This window comes from Budorcas taxicolor, chromosome 24 (assembly GCF_023091745.1).
Source record: "Budorcas taxicolor isolate Tak-1 chromosome 24, Takin1.1, whole genome shotgun sequence".
Taxonomy (NCBI): Eukaryota; Metazoa; Chordata; class Mammalia; order Artiodactyla; family Bovidae; genus Budorcas; species Budorcas taxicolor.
The window spans coordinates 34,369,789-34,392,739 of NC_068933.1; the positions used below are offsets into that span (position 1 = coordinate 34,369,789).

General features: G+C 38.7%; 1 protein-coding gene across 1 annotated transcript in view; it reads left to right on the forward strand.

Moving 5' to 3' along the window:
• LOC128068269 (disintegrin and metalloproteinase domain-containing protein 18-like) overlaps positions 1-22,951 on the forward strand; it is a 117,649-nt gene that overhangs the window by 58,642 nt on the left and 36,056 nt on the right. The window contains exons 14-15 of the mRNA XM_052661393.1: positions 6,310-6,508; positions 19,763-19,868. Coding sequence (XP_052517353.1) covers positions 6,310-6,508; positions 19,763-19,868 — 305 coding nt within the window. The remainder of the gene's footprint in view (positions 1-6,309; positions 6,509-19,762; positions 19,869-22,951) is intronic.

The following is a 22,951-nucleotide window of genomic DNA, read 5'->3' on the forward strand; positions in this document are numbered from 1 at the left end:
TCATTTGTCACTTCTGCCGGGATCCAGCCCCGGTGGATCCAGGGAATTCGAAGGGTGGACGGAGTTGGTGAGGAAAACTTTTTTATTTATTAATATAAGATTAGATTAGGAAGAAATAGTGTAGTAAGAAAATTAAGTGGAGAGAAGAGGCTGATTAACTTGGGTTACGTGGAAAACCAATAAAGTTCCAGACAAGGAGCTTGCACCATCTACGTTAGGCCGTCGGCGCCTGTTTGAATATCGGAGAGTGCCCCGCCTTGGGCTCTCTCTCTTACGAATCTTAAAAGCCAGGACAAGTAAGTAGACATAGTGAGCCTCCATGTCCCAGATGGGAATTCAGCCTGAAATTAGAGTAAAGAGGAGACACGGGGGAAACCAGTCCAGCAACTGGCTCTCCTTCTATTGTCCTTCAAGGCCTTTTATACTTTTGATTATACATAGAGATCAATGGGTAATACAAAATTATGTAGCGTTAGCAGCCCAGACTCTTTCTGTATATCTTTTTGTATACAAAAGGTCTCAGGTGATTTACATTATCTTCTGGCCAAGAGGCTTGTTAACACTTTTTGGCTCTCTTCCTTAATGAATGTTAATTTTGTTTCCCCTGAAGTGTTTTTCTTTAATCTGCATCTCCTTAAAGCGCTAAAGTTACATCTCTATAGAACAAAGGTGCAGTGGGTTATAACAAAGAAGGTACTTAACTCAAAGATCTAATGTTGCTAATACCAGGTCTACTACTTATTTTTCTATATACCGACTATATCTAAAAATAAAGGATATGAAAATTTGGCAGCAAGTATTGGCCCAACAAATGAAACTTTTAATCAGTCCTATTGTAGTGACTTTGACTCCTTGGAAGCCCCTACATTCCTAGGATGTTTTAAGCTTCCCGTGCCTCCTGTGGTCAGGAGGCCTCAATCAATCACACGCGCAGCTGTACGAGTCCTGCAGGCAGGCTAGAAAGCCATCAGAGGGGTTTTTGGATTGAAACACTCTTTCAAATGCAGAAGACTAAAGCTCTTTTTCCAGAGAATGTCAGAAGAGTGGAACAGCAGGCAGATTTTTATTTTTGGGGGGGTGGATGCTCAGGAAATTCCAGGGGGAAAACCTGAGGTCTGATTAGCCTTGCCATCAGAGCTCTTCCGCATGACCTTGTCACGGGTGGAATTCCTCACGCTGGCTCCCGGCACTTCCACTGTATAATCATAAGGAATTTGACTTAGGTCACACCTGAATGGGCTAGTGGTTTTCCCTACTTTCTTCAATTTAAGTCTGAATTTGGCAATAAGGAGTTCATGGTCTGTGCCACAGTCAGCTCCCAGTCTTGTTTTTGCTGACTGTATAGAGCTTCTCCATCTTTGGCTGCATAGAATATAACCAATCTGGTTTCAGTATTGACCGTCTAGTGATATCCATGTGTTAAGTCTTCTCTTGTGTTGTTGGAAGAGGGTGTTTGCTATGACCAGTGCGTTCTCTTGGCAAAACTCTTATTAGCCTTTGCCCTGCTTCATTCTGTACTCCAAAGCCAGATTTGCATGGACGGAGGAGCCTGGAAGGCTGCATGCAGTCCATGGGGTCGCTGAGGGTCGGACATAACTGAGTGACTTCACTTTCACTTTTCACTTTCATGCATTGGAGAAGGACATGGCAACCCACTCCAGTGTTCTTGCTTGGAGAATCCCAGGGGCAGGGGAGCCTGGTGGGCTGTCGTCTATGGGGTGGCTCAGAGTCTGACATAACTGAAGCGACTGAGCAGCAGCAGCAGCAGCAGCCAGGTATTTTTGACTTCCTACTTTTGCATTCCAGTCCCTTATATTGAAAAGGACATCTTTTTTGGGTGTTAGTTCTAGAAGGTCTTATAGGTCTTCATAAACCTGTTCAACTTCAGCTTCTTCAGCATTACTGGTCAGGGCATAGACTTGAATTACTGTAATATTGAATGGTTTGCCTTGGAAATGAACAGAGATCATTTTGTCATTTTTGAGATTGCATCAAAGTACTGCATTTCAGACTCTTTTTGACTATGTTGGCTACTCCATTTCTTCTACGGGATTCTCGCCCACAGTAATAATAGGTCATCTGAGTTAAATTCACCCATTCCAGTCCATTTTTTTTCTCTGATTCCTAAAATATTGATGTTCACTCTTGCCATCTCCTGTTTGACCACTTCCAAGTTGCCTCGATTCATGGACCTAACATTCCAGGTTCCTATGGAATATTGCTCTTTACAGCATCAGACTTTACTTCCATCACCAGTTGCATCCACAACTGGATGCTGTTTTTGCTTGGCTCCATCTCTTCTTTGTTTCTGGAGTTATTTCTCCACCTTTCTCCAGTAGCATATTTAGCACCTACCTACTTGGGGAATTCATCTTTCAGTGTCCTATCTTTTTGCCTTTTCATACTGTTCATGGAGTTCTCAAGGCAAGAATACTGAACCTTGTGTGCACCAGGCCCTGTATATTCCATGGAACTCTCCAGGCCAGAATGCAAGAGTGGGTAGGTAGCCTTTCCCTTCTTCAAGAGATCTTCCCAACCCAGGGATCGAACCCAGGTCCTCCACACTGCAGGCGGATTCTTTACCAGCTTAGCCACAGGGGAAGTCCAAAAGTGTAGGGTAGCAAAAATACAAAGAATCCTCACACGTTAATAAATCAAAGTTGAGTCACACACCACACACACAAACACACACACACTGGCAAATGGAGTACCCAAGCAATTTACAACAATGAAAAGTATAATTGTTCAGTGTGTGCACTGATCATCTGCAGTAATTAAGACAAACACAAATAAAATGATAATACAGTATTATAGAGCAGTTATCCAAATAGCAGTTTTAAAAACAATGCCAGATATTATCTAAGGAATGGGACTAAAGATCTTTGTTTCATGGTGTTTTTGGAAATTTGAATTACTTTAATCCCTTTCCTGAGCAATTTTTGCATATTCCGAATAGAGTATAAATTATTATGTTGATTGATTATTATGAGTTTATGTCTTACGTATGTACCCTAGAAACATGACCATGTGTGGAAAGCTCAGGAAGAAAAAATGTATTAATTATAGGATAAATTTGCAGTAGCAAATCTTAAAGGCAAATTTAATGTTTACTGTTGTTGGAATGGTTACATAAATTATTGAATATAGTACAAGAGTTAATAAGTGCAGGCTAAATATGCATGCACTTAGAAAGCAAGTTTCATAATGCAAAATATTTTAATTCCAACTTTGGTAAGCTATATACACACAAATATTCCATATATTCTTTTGCTCATTATTTTCAATTAGAGTATAATTCATTAGAGTAAAATTATTTTAGTGACTGTTTCTGAGTATTATGACAAACATATTCAACCTTATAACAAGCCCCACAATCAAAGGATAGGCAATTTCATTACCAGGTCTCTCAAACCCCCCTACCTTCATGCCCCTTTGTAGATAGTTCACACCTCCACACATAGGCCCTAGTAACTACAGATCTGTTTTCTGCATTTCTGGTTTTGCAAAAGCAAATTGCATTTTATTGAATCTCATGTGTGTAAACATTATAAATAGGCATCTTCAATTCAGTCACGCAGTGATATCTGACTCTTTGCAATCCCATGAACGGCAGCATGCCAGGCCTCCTTGTCCAACACCAACCCCCAAAGCTTGCTCAAACTCATGTCCATTGAGTCAGTGATGCCATCCAACCAGCTCAACCTCTGTTGTCCTGTTCTTCTCCTGCCTACAATCTTTCCCAGCATCAGGGTCTTTTCTAAGGAATCAGTTCTTCACATCAGGTGGCTAAAGTATTGGAGCTTCAGTTTCAGCACCAGTCCTCCAATGACTATTCAAGATTGATTTCCTTTAGGATTGACTAGTTTGATTTACTTGCAGTTCAAGGGACTCTCAAAAGTCTTCCCCAACACCACAGTTCTTAGCATTATGCATTTGAGCTTCATTTATGTTGTGTTTATCAGTATTTCATTCCTTTTTTATTGCTGAATAGTATTGCAAGCTATTTAAGGATGTACCACAGTTTGTTAATACAGTTCCCAGTTGAGGGATATTTGTTTCATTTTCCATTTGGGGTGGTGAAAATACAGCTGCTATAAAAATATTCATAAGCAGATTTTGCATGAATATTAGTTTTTTTTTTCACTTAGATAATTATAAATGAAATTGTTGGTTTGTACAGTAAGTATATATGGAGTTTTATAGGAAACTGTAAACCTATATTCTAAACTGGCTATACTATTTTGAATTCCCAGTAGCTATTAATGAGCCTTGCAATTGGTCTGCAAACTAAATATAGACTCTAAAATTGCACAACATGATTTGATTTTGTCATTGCGACTTGTTTATTATTTAACCTTAAAAAATCATTTTACTATTAATAGTTTCTCTGAGTTTACAGATCTTTGATCAATCAGAATTTGGTTTCATATAATACACCACTTCATATATGGAGATGGACCTTATATAAAAGAACATCTCTCACATATTATAAACACAAAATATTTTGTTACTTGTTTTGCTTTATATAGTCTTATTTTTTAGAACAAGTAAAATGAAGAAAACAGAATTTTGCAATTAGCATCATTTATTCCATTTCTGGGTCTCTTTATTTCCTTCTGTAAATTTCTGCTCAGTACCATACTCCTTATATCTGAAGACTTCCTTTACTATTCCTTGTAATTTCTATCTGCTGAAATCAATTGTCTTAATTATTGTTTTCCTGGGCAAGTCTTTATTTCACAGTCATTATTGAAATATATATTTCCTAAGAATGGAATTCTAGGTTGAAAGAGTTTCTTCTTCATACAGTCCTTTATAAGATGGCATTTCATTCATGTATTGCTCATATTTGCCTCAGTCTGTTAAATATTAGGTCAATGGAACTGGATTGTACAGTGTGTGTGTTACTTCAACATGCATAGAATGTCAGCTTCTGGCCAAGGTGAACTTTATCATAGAAGGCAACGATGCCTGATTAAGTCAACAGGGACTAAAGATATGATCATAAATGTACTCTTTATCTGAGCTATGAAAAGAGGATTTTAGCTCACAAATGATCAATATAATGGTGATGATGACAGCAATGGTAATGGCTACTCCATATATTGTTTACCATATGTTGTTCAAGCACTTGTTACATTAATTCAGTTTAATACTAACAAGAACCTTACGAGAGAATGATTATTATCCCAAGTTTACATGTGTCTCACTCACACAAGTAAGTTAGTAAAAGTCCAAGCAAGATATTAAAACCAGGAAGCTTTAAAAAAAAAAATTCTTTTATATCAGACTATAGTTGATTTACGATGTTGTACTAGTTTTGGGTATACAGCTAAGGGATTCAGTTATACAAATTATATATGCATAATTCTTTTCCCATTTAGGTTATTACAGAATATTGAGGAGAGTTCCTTGTGCTATACAGTAGGTCTTTGCTATCTATTTTAAATAGATAGATTAAATTAGGTTATCTATTTTAAATATAATGGAGTATATGAAACCAGGGAGTTTGTCTCCTGGGTATCTCCAAGAAGAAAATGGTAGAGGCAGTGTTTCTCCAATTTTGAGGAGCAAGTATGCTTCATCTGTTTGATCTGTCTCCATCCAAGTGCTGGTTAGTCTGGTGGTCTTTTGATGTAAAACACAAAACTCTGGTGGAGGATCCTTTTAGCCTTTGAGACAGTTACTTTTCCTCAGGCTTCATGATGAATACTCTGCCTGCCCTTTCCTTTGGAGAACTCAGCAGTAGGGCTCTGTAATCCTCTCCAGTATCAATATGGTAAGTTCCCTACCTATGAACCTTCAACTCACAAACTGTCAGATACGGCAAATGTGCATTTGCTTCCCCAAGGAACCAGAACCCGTGCTATTAACATCAAGCATGACTGAAACATCATCCTCCATCTCCTATTCCTGATGATCTTTCAGCTCTACCATCTCTCACCTGGTCTTCGTCCTCCAGTCAGTAATTCTTGCCTGTTCACTCAATGCCAGCCCCTGGATACCAGCTATTGTGCTGTACTAATGTACTTTTCAAGATATTATAAGATTTAAAGTATTTATTATTTTTTTAAGTATTATTTGTGTGAAAAGGACAATAAATCTGTTACAGTATGGTGCTGTACAGCCAATTGTGTTAGTTAAGTGCCTAGGCTAACTTTGTTGGATTTATGAACAAATCGAATTTCCAAATGGAGTAGAATGCATTGATATGTAGGGGCCTGGCTGTAATCAGGCACATCTCATTTTCTCTTCAGTAAGAAATTGAGAATAGTCACTCATGGAACATGATTTTCATTTTCCTCCTAGATATCAGTAGCAGGCACTCCCTGTAGAAAGAGTGTGGATCCAGAGTGTGATTTTACCGAGTATTGCAATGGGACTTCCAGTGATTGCGTTCCTGACACATATGCCATGAATGGCCAGTTGTGCAGATTGGGGAATGCATATTGTTACAATGGACGATGCCAAACTACTGACAACCAGTGTGCCGAGGTATTTGGAAAAGGTATTGCTTTTTTTATATATATTTCTCTTTTTCTTGTCTTTGATGAAGCAGAGAAAATTAATATTTTTATTAAGCCTCAATATCAGGGTACATATCTTCTTAATATCCTGCATGATCCTTGGGGTGGATATTTAAAGCACTTTCATACCAGAGGACACAGTAAAGCACTTCTGCAACTGGTTGATTTGTGAACTGAACTAGCCACCTTTGACATGGAACACCATTTTTACTTAAAATAATGATTGAGACAAATGATGTTGATTAAGAGTTGGGTATTTGGAAGACATCAAAAATGAATGAAGTAAGCATGTCATTTCAAGGAAAATAACTGTCTGAATCTGTTGCTAAGGATAAAACTCAAAACTTTTCAACTAAAACTTTGGGTTTTAGAAACATTATCTGCCTCTGTGACTTGACAGCTTCCCCACACACTTAAAGTTAACTGTAAAAATTTAAATTAAAATTAACATTAGTATTGGGGTTTCTCTGGTGGCTCAGATGGTAAAGAATCTGCCTGCAATGCAGGAGACCCAGGTTTGATCCCTGGGTGAGGAAGGTGCCCTGGAGTAGAACATGGCAACCCACTCCAGTATTCTTGCCTGGATAATCCCACGGACAGAGGAGCCTGGTGGGCTACAGTAAATGATATGGCAAAGAGTCAGGGACAACTGAGTGACTAACACACACAATATTAGTATTAATATGATCGTTACCTGAACTCTTTTTAAGTAGATTGCTTATCTCCATTTTGTTTCCTTTTACTTCTGGGGAACATATTCCTCCTTTGCCTCATTTTGCCTGATTCTTTATTTACATTTCTATGTATTAGGTGGGTTGGGGGCTTCCCAAGTGGCACTAGTGGTAAAGAATCCAACTGCCAATGCATGAGACATAAGAGATACAAGTTCAATCCCTGGGTGAGAGGGCATGGCAACCCACTCCAGTATTCTTACCTGGTGAATCTCATGGACAGAGGAGCCTGGTGGGCTACAGTCCATATTTGCAAAGATTTGGACACAACTTAGCATGCAGCACACTTTAGATGGGTTGATTTCATTTTATAGCACACTTTCTATGGAACCCAGCAGCACACTGCTCTCCATTCTCCAGAGCTGTGTGCTCAAAGGGTACTCTTGATGTGGACTGCAGGGCCTGCAGGGTCCTGGGTCTGGTCTGGGCCCACTGCTGGGAGGTGCTGGGTCCCAGGGCACCTGGGCAGGGGCTGGAGGTTCCTGTCTTATATATTTATCTTAAATTTGGATCCCTCTCTAAGATATAATAGATATCACACAACTCTAGAATTGGAAGAACTGAATCACAAGGTCAGTAAAGATTAAATCTGAATGAAGGAAAATTCGTTTTTGTAGGAGTGTTTCAAACTTTGAGGATAGTATTGTGCATTCCTTTTCTTATGGTTTGGTTTTTGGTTTGGATCTTAACTTTCTCGTCAAAAAGATCCATATTTACAGCTCAAATTAGGAGCTATATTTGTGTATATAGAGATTGGAATAGCAAGTTAGTAGATTCCATAATTTTACTGAACCTCTTACTTTACCATTCATAACCTTATTTTAGTGGCCTGAAACTTTAAATGTTCAGAATGAACTTCATTCTGAAAGTATAGAATTATATTTCCTCACTGAAGAACTGATAGGATAACAGTAGTCTCAGGCAATTGATTAAAATGTGTTTTTATACTTCACTTTTTAAACAATTTTTGAGAATAATTCACATGACTAATACATATATCCCTCCTTTTCAGACAGTGATTATTCATAATACCTCAATATAATTTTATATTTTTAAAGAAGTAAATTAAGTTTAGAATAAATCAAAATTACTCAGTGACATACAAATAAAATCATTTGCTAACTGAGTAAAGGTAGCAGAACACCAAATTTCAGTTATTTGCCCAGCTGTAACACAAGGTTTATAGTTTGTACCAAATTACACAGAACCTGTTTTATGTTGTCTTCCTAATTATTATTTTTTTTAATTTCCTGTAAGTTTTTTTTAATCTTCCTAATTATTTGAAACTCATCTTTAGTAACAAGTTTCAGGTTAGGTGACAACCAAAATTCCAGAGCTACAGAGCTTTCATCTTTCATGAATCACAGATCAGTGCTATTTTCTCTATGCTATGTTTTCAAGATGTTGCTTTTTCCTTGGTTCTTTGTTGTTATTTTTACAATGCTCATTTGCATTTGAAAATATTATTTGTCTTTGCCACAGTAACTTTTGACCAACGTTTAATGCATCACTTTTAAATTAGACAATTTAGTTATTACTTATTTACTCTCTGTAAGATCCAATAAGTTGAATCTAGGACACAATCCTTTTATGTTTTTAAAATTTTTTCTATAGAGAACCAGCAGTGCAATTTTATTCAGAGCAAAGAAAAAGGAAACTTTTAACCATACTAGAAGAAACTGAGCCATCAGTTTGGAATCTCTACTGAAACTACACATGCAATGAGGACAAAATTCTGCCAATACAATTGATTTGCTGCTGCTTTTGTTGTCTGTGTCTCTAATATTACAATTATAAACAAAACAGGGCAGCTAATATTTGGAATAATTGCTGCACTGTTGCAGCATCTGGCACACAATTTCACTTCTCTTCACATGGCTGGTTCTCTTTGCATACCTGGGTTTCCCCTTCTTCAGTAAAATCACTTTTGATATTGAATGTCTTTCAAATCTCCTTACTTTCCCCCTTGATCATATTGACAACAGCCTTGCAGGTAACATCAAGCAAATCTTTGATTTCTAAGTAGTTTGCTGCCAGTGTAAGATCAAATCATGTTCCTTGGTCAACTTTCAGGAACTTGTTCAGATATTCAGAGATATCATCTGTCCATTTTTCTTTGTTCTCATTGTCCTCAGGATGATGAGGATTGTCTTTGTGATGGGTGCGCCACTGAATGACCATTTTTTGTTTGTTTGTTTGTTTTTTTTAAATACTGCTGCGTTAACATTTGACAAAGGGACAGGATTATCATCTCTTTCATCGTCTATTCCCAAATCCGCTTTTAGCAGCACTTGGATAGCTTTTACACTCTTTTTTATTAGTGACCATAACAGTTTTCTTTCAACATGTACTTGATGAACAACGACTTCCAATACAAATGATAGTCATAGATTGTTTTGCAATTTCAGCAACAACTTTGATTATCCATCAGACCTCTGCAACCCCTACCTCAAAAGCTTGGCTCCGTCTCCACAAAGCAGAAATGGGGGACTGGCTGCCATACTCTTTGGACTGAAAGAGTCCTTCCCACACTCTTTTTAATTAAATGAACTTTTAACACCAAACCGAGTTACTTAACATTTGACATCTTCTTGAGTTCTAATGAAAATAAGGATGCTTAGTAAAGATGTAACCACTCGTGAATTTCCTCTTGGAATATACACTCTAATATCTCCACAAAACTTATTCAAATAGGTCAAAATCAATCTTTTGTTGTAGTTTATTAATTTCTTCATACAAAAATATTCATTTAATTCAGACTTAAATTGAAAAAAATAGGAAAAACCATTAGACCATTCAGGTATGACCTAAATCAAATTCCTTATGATTGTACAGTGGAAGTGAGAAATAGATTCAAGGGACTAGATCTGATAAAGTACCTGGAGAACTATGGACAGAGGTTTGTGACATTGTATAGGAGGCAGTGATCAAGACCATCCCCAAGGAAAAGAAATGCAAAAAGGCAAAATGGTTGTCTGAGGAAGCCTTACAAATAGCTGTGAATAGAAGAGAAGTGAAAGGAAAAGGAAAAAGGAAAGATATTCCCATTTGAATGCTGAGTTCCAAAGAATAGCAAGCAGAGATAAGAAAGCCTTAGTCAGTGATCAGTGCAAAGAAATAAAGGTAAACAATAAAATGGGAAAGACTAGAGATCTCTTTAAGAAAATTAGAGATACCAAGGGAATATTTTATGTAAAGGTGGGCACAATAAAGGACAGAAATAGTATGAAATAAAGAAAGCAGAAGATGTTAAGAAGAGGTGGCAAGAATTCACAGAACTATAGAAAAATATCTTCACAACTCAGATAATCACAATGATCACTCACCTAGACCAGACATTCTAGAATACAAAGTTAAATGGGCTTAGGAAGCATCACTATGAACAAAGCTGGTAGAGGTGATGTAATTCCAGCCTGTTGAGCTATTTCAAATCCTAAAAGATGATGCTGTGATAGTGTTGCACTCAATATGCCAGCAAATTTGGAAAACTCAGCAGTGGCCACAGGACTGGAAAAGGTCAGTTTTCATTCCAATCCCTAAGAAAGGTAACGGCAAAGAATGCTCAAACTACCACACAATTGCACTCATCTCACACACTAGTAAAGTAATGCTAAAAATTCTGCAAGCCAGGCTTCAGCAATACGTGAACCATGAAATTCCAGATGTTCAAACTGGATTTAGAAAAGGCAGAGGAGCCAGAGATCAAATTGCCACCATCTGCTGGATCATTGAAAAAGCAAGAGAGTTCCAGAAAAACATCTACTTCTGCTTTATTGACTATGCCAAAGCCTTTGACTGTGTGGATCATAATAAACTGTGGAAAATTCTGAAAGAGATGGGAATGCCAGACCACCTGACCTGCCTCTTGAGAAACCTGTATCCAGGTCAGGAAGCAACAGTTAGAACTGGACATGGAACAGACTGGTTCCAAATAGGGAAAGAAGTATGTCAAGGCTGTATATTGTCACCATGCTTATTTAGCTTATATGCAGAGTACATCATGAGAAACGCTGGGCTGGAGGAAACACAAGCTGGAATCAAGATTGCCAGGAGAAATATCAACAACCTCAGATATGCAGATGACACTACCCTTATGGCAGAAAGTGAAGAACTAAACAGCCTCTTGATGATAGTGAAAGAGGAGAGTGAAAAAGTTGGCTTAAAGCTCAACATTCAGAAAACGAAGATCATGGCATCTGGTCCCATCACTTCATGGGAATTAGATGGGGAAACAGTGGAAACAGTGACAGACTTTATTTTTTGGAATCCAAAATCACTGCAGATGGTGACTGCAGTCATGAAATAAAAGACAGTTACTCCTTGGAAGAAAAGTTATGACCAACCTAGAAAGCTTATTAAAAAGCAGAGACATTACTTTGCCAACAAAGGTCCATCTAGTCAAAGCTATGGTTTTTCCAGTAGTCATGTATGGACGTGACATTTGGACTATAAAGAAAGCTGAGCACAGAAGGATTGATGCTTTTGAACTGTGGTGTTGGAGAAGACTCTTGAGAGTCCCTTGGACTGCAAGGAGATCCAACCAGTCCATCCTAAAGGAAGTCAGTCCTGAATATGCATTGGAAGGACTGATGCTAAAACTGAAACTCCAATAATTTGGCCACCTGATGTGAAGAACTGACTCATTTGAAATGACCCTGATGCTGGGAAAGATTGAAGGCAGGAGGACAAGGGGATGACAGAGGGTGAGATGGTTGGATGACATCATCAACTTAATGTTCATGCGTTTGAGTAAACTCCGGGAGTTGGAGATGGACAGGGAGGCCTGGCATGCTGCAGTCCATGGGATCACAAAGAGTCGGACACGACTGAGCCACTGAACTGAACTGAGCTGATTCATTCACTCGATTCTTATTTCGAGCAGGCATTTTTTTCTTGTTGTTGTTGCCAAAACTATGGGCAAAAAGCAGTTCTTGTAGTAGCCTACTATATGAGACATACAAATTAACAAAAATTGCTTACATTCTGCATTATTTCTTTAAGTAAACTTAAACTTTTAAAGCGTCTGTAGAGTCAATCATAGTCATCATGTTTGTCCATTAAATATATATATATAGTGAGAATGTATGTGCACAGGGCTGATAATATTCAAGTTGGACACATGTGCATGCTTACTGTACTCACAGAGCCTAGAGTCAAGAGACAAAGACAGTAAATACATACGCACCAAAGAAACATAAAGCTCCTAATTGTACAAAGTGCAGTTAAAGGAAAGAAAATAGAATGTTGAAAGGAAAATGAGTTGTAGAGGACAAGAAGAATACTGCTGAGTGTCATCAGAGAGCCTCCAGCTGTCAACTCACCCCCTGGATCTCCAAGGCTAGCTAATTGTAGTGGGTCAAATCTTTGCTGGGCCTGCATCTTAATTTGATTTCTTCTCTGCTCCCTCCTGTTGCTTCCCTCTCACTTCCTGATGGTCTGGATGATCTGATCACTAATAGTTTGCACATTGTACCTCATCCAGAGGCTGACTTCTGGTCAGCCACTAACTCTTGTTACTGACAGCAGTGCGAGAAAATACAAGATACATTTTCAGAATGACATCACTCACTAACAGGCAATTGATGAACACCTCATCACTGGTGGAAACTGACAATGTGCTCACAGAATGAACAGGGATAGGATGCTAGTGACAGGGTATACCTTGTATCAGCTGGTATGAGTGAACTGTATGGGGAAATAGTAATTGCCAGGGCAATGGAACTGAATATCTATTACAAAGCAACATTGGAATCTGGGAAAAGATAGCAAAAAGATATTGGTACAGAGTCTAAGCTTGCTCTGTTTGCCACACAACAGGCCAATAATCCAGAGACAAGGTGTTGAGGTAAGGACTATGACTTTATTCAGAAAGCCAGCCAGCCAAGAAGGTAGCAGACTAATGTTTCAGAATAACCATCTTATCAGGCTCTTTTATAGAACAGAGATGGGGGAAGTGAGGAAATAAAAAAGTAGAATGGGAGAGAGAGAGGTGGTGAGGAAATAAAGTGAAAAAGGCCACCAGTCTTCCCAAACATCTCCAGGAATGACAAGCTTGTGGAAGGAATGTATTAATCTCTTCTTTATCACAGCCATTCACAGGGGGGTAGGGTCATGTTAGTTGTCTATGAGCTGAACAAAGGCATTTTAGTTTAACAATCAGGCAGAGTAGCAGGGTTCTGTGAGGCAGACCATTATGTATACTCATAATAGCCAAAACAATGAAAAGCAAGTCAAAGAAACAGTTCCAACATGGAGTCAGAATTGGCTCTTCCCTGCAATAGGATGATTTGAATTCAGACTGAGTGGAAGGGCCTCCCTATTAACTTATATAGTTAAAATCAGAGGATAGAGAAAGTTGAAGACTTCCCAAGTTGAAGGAACTCCAGAATAGGTTCAATTGTCAATCAAATCTATTTTGCCAGGTTAAAGATCTGGTTGGGAAGAAAATGAGAATTTTGCATTGAGGACAGGAGGAATTAAAGATACGTCCCCTAAACTTTTGAGCATCCAGACTTCTCTGAAACTTTTGAATCTATAAAATATCAAACTGCCCCGTGTCATACCAACACCTGCATCCAATCTGGCATGGGAATGTTCCCCTTGCTTGAAAATAATACAGAACTCTGTGTTGACTAAAGAAAAGATGCACAATGTGGGCGTGCAAGTTATTTTATCTGGGACAAGATTGGGACTGCAGCCTGGGAGACAGCCCCTCAGATAGCTCTGAGAAACTGCTCCAAAGATGTAGTGGAAGAAGGCCAATGCATATGATCATGGCAAAGGTGGAGTACGTGAAATAAAGTGCATATTTTACAAGAGGTTTTCTGCTAATCATGAGGAGCTGATGTCACCATGAAGGGATTTCATGCTTTTCTAGATATGAGGAGAAGTAAGGTTTGGGATCATGAAATCAGATCCTGAAAATATCTATCTAAAGACCTGTTCCATCAGTTTTCCTGGAGCAGAGAGTGCCTCATTCTCCACCCTGAACTCCCTTCAGAGAAGGTCAAAGGTCAACAGCTGCAGCTGCAGAAGATTCCATCTATGCAGAGGCAGATGGCAAATGCTGTCGGCAAGCACCAAGTTGTAGTTGACACCTGTCACACAAAATGTATCCCCCTGAGTTTCTTCCCCTACATTTTGGGCACTGACTTAAAATAGAGTTAAGACACAGAGCTCTTTTAAACTAGAGCCCAGATGTCCTGGAGCTTATACCGGAGTAACAGAGCTCTCACTGGAAAAGACCCTGATGCTGGGAAAAATGGAAGGCAAAAGGAGGAGAGGGCAGCAGAGGAAGAGATGGCTGGAAAGCATCACAGACTCAATGCATATGAATCTGAGCAGACTACAGGATCTCCAGAGGACAGGGAAGCCTGTGCTGTAGTCCATGGGGTCACAAAGAGTCAGACACTGCTTAGTGACTGAACAACAGCAGGGATCTACGCCAACAGAGCTGTAGGTCCTAGTTAGCAGTTACATCTGAAACCAAGGGATATGCATGGAACCAGATTCTGAGAGTCCTTTGTCATAAGACTGGATCAGGGCCATAAGACTTGGTAGGAGAGAGTTTATTGTTATGGAATCATTCTCCCAAAGTTGAGGAATCAACATTCTGTATGGATACTAGAAGATAGTAAACATTTTTGCTGGGATTGTTTCCAAAAACATTGAAAATAACATGATGGCCCATTCTAGGTGACTTCAGTTCAGTTTAGTTCAGCTGCTCAGTCCTGTCTGACTCTTTGCGACCCCGTGGACTGCAGCACGCCAGGCCTCCCTGTCCATCACCAACTCCCGGAGTTGATGCAAACTCACGTCCCTTGACTCAGTGATACCATCCAACCATCTTATCCTCTGTTCTCCTCTTCTACTCTCACCTTCAATCTTTCCCAGCATCAGGGTCTTTTCAAATGAGTCAGCTCTTCATACCAGGTAGTCAAAGTATTGGAGTTTCAGCTTCAGCATCAGTCCTTCCAATGAACATTCAGGACTGATTTCCTTTGGGATGAACTGGATGGATCTCCTTGCAGTCCAAGGGACTCTTAAGAGTCTTCTCCAACACCACAGTTCAAAAGCATCAATTCTTCTGTGCTCAGCTTTCCTTATAGCCCAACTCTCACATCCATACATGACTACTGGAAAAACCATAGCTTTGACTAGATGGACCTTTGTTGGCAAAGTAATGTCTCTGCTTCTTAATATGCTGTCTGGGTTGGTCATAACTTTTCTTCCAAGGAGTAACTGTCTTTTATTTCATGACTGCAGTCACCATCTGCAGTGATTTTGGATTCCAAAAAATAAAGTCGGCCACTGTTTCCACTGTTTCTCCATCTATTTGCCATGAAGTGATGGGACCGGATGCCATGATCTTTGTTTTCTGAATGTTGAGCTTTAAGCCAACTTTTTCACTCTCCTCTTTCACTTTCATCAAGAGGCTCTTAAGTTCTTCTTCACTTTCTGCCATAAGGGTAGTGTCATCTGCATATCTGAGGTTATTGATAATTCTCCCTGCAGTCTTGATTACAGCTTGTGCTTCGTCCAGCCCAGCATTTCTCATGACGTACTCTGCATATAAGTTGAATAAGCATGGTGACGATATGGCGGCCCATTCTAAGTGAATTTTAAATGAAAGAATTGCTGTACCACTTAGTGGAGTAAAGGAAGAAAAGGCTCAGGGAAGTGGATATTCTGTAATGTACATGCTACATATGTAAGGCCAAATAATTAAGCCCAACAGGAAGGACCATGGCCTTGGGATGTGCTGGTGAGAAGGGTATCAGAATCACCATAAATTTCAATAGCGGCCTTCTCTGTAGGCCAAGGCAATGATGGTAGGAGGGGATAATATAGAAGGAGGTTCACTGATGGTAATTGGCATGATAAGCTCTTGAAAAAATCAAGATCAGATAGTAGTGCCTGGAATAGCTGGATAAAATTATTATAATAAGCATCAGGGACAGAGTAGCAGATGTGGATACCTGATTTACCAACTGTCAGACAGATGGCTAATATTATAGAATATAGTTTCTATTCTGTTGTGTTATATGGGCAGCCTACAAAGGTATAGTCTTCTTTGTACCATCAAAGAAAATAAAGACTGGATGACTGAGAGACTAAAAAGGATTACCTTACTGAATATCATAATTCCCTGTTCAAATTCTAAGCAACTTTCAGAAACCCAGTTTCACCATGGTCTCTCCATGAGAGCGGGCACTTAGAGGGGTCAGGAAATGATTAAGAACCCTTGCCAAGTTTCAGTTTATAGTGGGTCCCCTAGATTCAAAAGTCCATTTGGTAGTTCTTTCTCCATCCTAGAGTGTATTCTTGGAGTTCACATCATGGTAGTTTGTGCGATGGCATCATTAGGTCCTTGGTCAGTTTGGGGAGGCCATAGAGAAAGTCCTTCCAGAAATTAGTGCTTTGCTTAAAGGTGTAAAGGATGCAGACTTGTTGGCCATACAATATCTGCACTGAATGACCAACTGGACCCTTGCAGAAACCAGAGGGTCCCTGGAAGATAACAGTATCTATTGCCAATATCAGCAAGTAGTAGATTAAGTAACTGTACCTGCTCTGCCAGTGTGGTGACTGTACTAGAGCAGATCAACATGACCTTAGATATGTGGTAGGAGTGCAGCCATTGATTTGGCAAATATATATATTCTTTTCTATTCCTACCTGAAAAGAGAAAGAGAAGCAGCTTGCAATCACATGGAATGGATGATGGTATTAATTTAGGGTTAAAATATAGCTGCATTCAGCCACATGTAGTTGAAGAGATTTGGACATCCCAGAAAAGGTCATGTTGATCCACACTGTCACTGACTTTGTACTAACCCGGCTAGATAAGCAAAATGTAACTAGAATGGGCTTCCCTCATGACTCAGTGGTAGAGAACCTGCCTGCCAATGCAGGAGATGCAGGTTCAATCACTGGGTTGGGAAGAGCCCTTGCAGAAGAAAACACACTCCAGTATTCTTGCCTGGGAAATTTCATGGACAGACAAGTCTGGTTGGCTAGTGTATAGTATATAGTTCATGGGGTCACAAAAGAGTCAATCACCACTTAGTGACTAAACAACAACAAGCTAGAATGTATGAGGACTAAGTAAAATACATGTGATACAAAAGGGCAGGAGATACACTGAAGGAATATTTAGGAACCTGTCATATCAGCAAAGTTTTAGGAGTCCAGTGATCCGGGGCATGACCTGACACCCTCTGCAAAGTAAAAAACAAACCCTACGTATCTTGCATTTCAAATGAAAAGAAACTAGTATGATACCCAAAGGTGGTCTTATGTGGGTTCCAGAGGCAGTAGATGGGGAAGTGCTGCTTGATTCCATTTACCAGGTGACATGAAATGTTGCTAATATCGAGGGAGGTTAAAAAAAAAAAAAAAAAAAAAAAAAAAAACAGAATAAGCCCCTGCAGCATATCTAAGCTGCAATGCAAACAGCCCTGCATTTTGAATCATAAAACACAGAAGATCCATTACTAGAGGTGTGGGTTATGAGAAAAATAAATGCCATGTGGTGTTTCTACCAAGCTTCTTAGGAAAATAGCAGGGTAGTTCCCTGGCGTTCCTGAAGCAAAGCTGTGCTGAACAACCTTCTGAACCACTGGGGAAGCCCATTCTAGCTGCATTTTGGAAAACTGCACTAACTTGACAAACAACTCTGGGCGCACTATTGGCCCCTGTAGAGATAAACAATCTGGCTTTCAGATATCCAGTGATCATATGCTGAGAACTACTCATCATAAACTCAGTTATGTCAAATCCCTTAAGCCAGATGGTTCGATAGATAGAAGTCAAGATTCAAGCTCAATAAAAAGAGAGGCAGAAGAAAAATTCATGAACAGGAAATCTAGAACAGTTTGTCTTTCTACCCTCTTATACCTTTGCTTCTCCTTGGCTCTTACCAATGGATACATGGGATTTCATTATGACTGGTGGATGCAGAAGGAATAAGCCTAGGCTAGTTTTATAGGTGTGTTGGCTCAGTAACTGGTTATAAGTTGAAAAAAGATAGTAGCCACTCTGCAGTCTCACTTGGGAGGATGCCTTAAAAGATTTTGATCATGTGATCATTCATTTCCTATGAAGAAGAAATGTTCAGAGATTGGATTATAGATGTATTTATGGACAGCGACAAAGGGCCAAGGTGGTTGGTGGTGAACCTGGATGCAGAGAGATTAGATTATAGACAAGAATTCTGGGATAGACACATGGGCATGAACAAGAATGTGAAGATCTTTGTATTAATCAATCAGGTTAATAGTCATTAAAAAAAAACAAAAACCCACTCACCATGGTTTAGGCACAGAACAACCAACTAGAAAGTTGGTTATATCAGTTTATATCACTTAGCACCTGTCATCATCCACCCAAGTACCTGTAGGATGAACTTTATTTTCTTTTATTCCTGTTTCTGAAATAACTGATTATTTTTTCTAAGTTTGCCTTATCTCTTTCTTGACTACTTGCACCATTTGGTTAAATTCAGTCAAGAGTAATTAAGACACATTCTGTTTCCTGACCACCTTGCACAGGGGAAGTAAGCTCACTAAAGACATTATTTACCTTTAAATTATTGAGAAGATAGTTTCTCAAGAAGTTTCAAAATTGCATACAGGGCATCACTCTCTTTCTTGCCATCTACTGGCAGGCTTAAATTGCAATGCCACATTTTAGGTGCATTTCACAGTAGAATTCCACGTCTAGGTACCAGTCTTTCTGTTTATTGAAATGGAAATGAACCTCAAATCTCTGAGATTTACGTATCTAATACAATTACTCTGCTATATTCTGCTCTGCCTTCACTATGACACCCAAACTGATTAAAGAGCATCTACTTAAAACCTTGCGTATCTTGCATTAAGTAAGATAAGAATATGGCACCCCCTCTACTAATTCTGAAGGTTTTACCCCAATTGATGTTTCAAATCTCTCATTTCATTAAGTAGAGCAAGTTACAAGGTCAAGCCTGATGTACATTGGACTAGGAAAGAGGCATTCCCACAGGGAGGGGTCAGGAAATTGTTTTTAACTACAAGATACTTTGCTATGATATAGATAATCATTTTCTATTTTCTATCAGATAAGACAATCATTTCTTTCTACTTGCGTTGACAGGGTGTGTGCTAAGTCTCTTCAGTGGTATCCAACTCTGTTCGACCCCATGGACTGTAGCCCTCCAGACTTCTCTGCCCATGGGATTCTCCAGGCAAGAATACTGGTGTGGGTTTCCATGTCCTCCTCCAGGCAGTCTTCCTGACTCAGTCATCAAACCTGCTGTCTCTTATCTCTCTTATGTTGGCAGGAAGTTTCTTTACCATTAGAGCTACCTGGGAAGCCCATTGACAAGATACACATAGGAAAAAAAAAAGCATGACCAAGACCACAATATTTTTGTTTATGCCATGAGTTTCATTAGCTTTTTATTGAGAAATATTTTATTTGCATTAAGAATAATAATTTAATGGACATGTTTTTCATTTTAAGGTGCTCAAGGTGCTCCATTTGCCTGTTTTGAAGAAGTTAATTCTTTGCATAATAGTTTTGGAAACTGTGGTTTTAAAAATTCCCAACCATTACCTTGTGAGCAAAAGTATGTATATAGAAAATGACTGTTTCATTGAGTTATAAAATGTCTCTATTTCTTGTCAAGTGACACTAAATAGTAATGGACAATAAATTGTGTATCTGGAGAATATTTTCAAATAACATTATGTATATTTTCCTTTTATGCAATTTAGCTCTTTTTTACTTATCTTTTTTTCCCTGTTAATAAGGAGACTAAGAGAAGTTTGGTGTTTATTACTGAAGGTAGAAAGTGGGCTCAGTGCAGAGGGAACAGATGGAACCACTCATCTCCTAAACTGAGAGACACCTTCCCTGCCATCTCTTATCTTCCAAAATTTGGAAGAGAACACTTCCAAAGTCATTTTTTAATGCTAGCATTTCCCTAATACCATAGACAGACAAGGGCATTACCAGAAGTGAAATAAGAGGCCAATATCCTTGATGAACATAGATGAAAATATTGACAAAAAAGCAAATTTAACAAAACTTTAAAAGGAACATAAACCATGATCCAGTGGATAATATTCCAGAGGTGTAAGGATGGTTTTGTATCCACAAATCAATCGATGTGATACACCATATTAATAAATAAAGGGATAAGAATCATATGATCATCTCAGTAGGTATAGAAAAAGCATTTGACAAAATTCAACATCCTTTCATTATAATAACTCTCTTCATATTAGTATAGAAGGACTGTACTTCAACATAATGAAAGCAATAATGAAAACCCACAATTAACACTACACTTAAAAATAATAGCTGGTAGTATTACCCCTGAGATCAAGATCATGGCAATAATGCCTTCTCTTGTCACTTCTGTTTGCTATAATACTGCTGTAATAATGAAAATGAACTCATAGAAACAGAGAGTAGAAAAGTAATCGCCAGTGGAAAACAAAAATTGGTAAAATGATACATGCTTTCATTTGTAAGATGAATAAGATCTGAAGATCTAATGTATAACATGGTGAAAACACTATATAATTATTATATAATTAGGCAATAGAATTATATAATTATTATATAAATGAAATTTGCTGAGAGTAGAGCTTAAATGTATTCAAAATAGGATTTTTGTACACAAAAATAGGATAAATACGTGAAATGCTGAATGTATTAATTCACCTAACAGGGTGAATCATTTCACAATGTAAAGTGAAAGTGAAAGTCACCCAGTTGTGTCCTACTCTTTGCAACCCCATGGACTATACAGTCCATGGAATTTTCCAGACTAGAATATTGGAGTGGGTAGCCTTTCCCTTATCCAGGAGATCTTCCCAACCCTGGGATCGAATCCAGGTCTCCCGTATTGCAGGTGGATTCTTTACCAGCTGAGCTACACGGGAAGCCCAGGAATACTGGAGTGGGTAGCCTATCCCTTCTCCAGTGGATCTTCCCAACCCAGTAATTGAACTGGGGTCTCCTGCATTCATGGGGTTGCAAGGAGTCAGACAGGACTTCACTTTCACTTTCACTTTCACTCCTGCATTGCAGGCAAATTCTTTACCAACTGAGCTATCAGGGAAGACCCTCAAAATGTATACATGTATCACAACATCAATTTGTATACTTTACATACTTTATAATCTTGTCAACTATACCTCAGCAAAGCTAGAAAATGATAGCAGCAGATAAGTTCTGGAAATCTACTATGCAACTTAATTCCTATAGCTTTTAAAAATATGTTATTGTATACTTAAACTTTTCCCCAAAGTTAAACCTTTTATTAACTATTCTTACCACATCCATAAAATAATGATTATAATACAAAGGGCAAGAGGAAACTTTGGGAAGTGATGGATATGTCTATGTCCTTGATGATGCTAATAATTTCGTGGGCATGTCCTTATCTCCAAATTCAAGTTTTACACATAGGTATAATGTTTTGGTGGTGACTATAAAGAGTCAGACATGACTGAGTGACTGAACTGAACTGAACTGATACCTTAAGATGCCTTAAAGAATAGTAACAGAGCCACATTCAAGAACTAAGAGAGGACATAAAGACAATGTTGATTTAAAAAAAAAAAAAAAGAACAGAAAGTGGGAAGAACATGTTAAAAAAACTGAGATAAAGTCAAATGCTCCAGAGGGAAGTAGGACTTTCTTTAACTCCTAGGAAAAAATCAGAAAAAAAATTGTAAAACCCTTAGGTAAGTACCACACTCAGCATGGCTTAAAAGCAACTTGGTTCCTTTATGAAAACTACAAATGGCTGAACAAGGTGTTTAGTTCAATGGGACTAAGACAGTATCCTGCACCATCTGCCTCCACATGAGTCTGCTACGGATTAATTATGATGTGTAGAGAATGCAGAAATTCCCATGTGCCCCAACACCGGAAAATTAACAGGTTAAAAGAGGAAGTCTGGAATCATGAAGTGAATGCTGATGAAGGGAGATCTCATGAAGAGAGCCTGATAATCGCTAAAAGATGGAGTATAATCAGCCACACCATATTAGAAAGCAACTGAGAGCAGACTGAGTTACACCACAGAGGATGCCCACAGAGGCAGGAGGTGGTGGTAAGTCAGCCTCAATTTCTCTCTGATGACCAGAGGTATGTGTGCACCATACATACATATCTTGGTCTAAGATACGGAAGAAGGAAAAGCAAAGGTGGAAGGAACTGTGAAAGTTAGCAAGCATGACTTAAGTGGACTTCATCTGAGATGATGGTAGTATATGAATTTTCCCAAAATAAAATCACTAGATGAGATTGGAATTCAATAGCTCAATTCATCTGCTTTCAGCAGATTCCAGGAATTCAAGCCGATTGCCAGTTCCAAGAATTCAACCAGAAATGCCAATTTTGAGAGAATGTACTTTGGAAGAGGAGTTTGTATTTCAATAGCCAGACTAGAAAAAGATCTATCATGTAAAGTTGGTTTAAGATATTTTGAGATACATTCTATACAAAGAGAATAGAGCAACAATAAACGGAAGTATTTCAATCTGAGAAACAAGAAAAAGGAGACTGGAAGGAGAGAAACTTGGAAAAAGATTTGGAAATGGAATCCCACTCTCATTTCAATCTTCACGTCTTGATGCGTTCTTGCTCAGTCATGTCTGACTCTTTTGCAACCCCATGGACTGTAGCTCACCA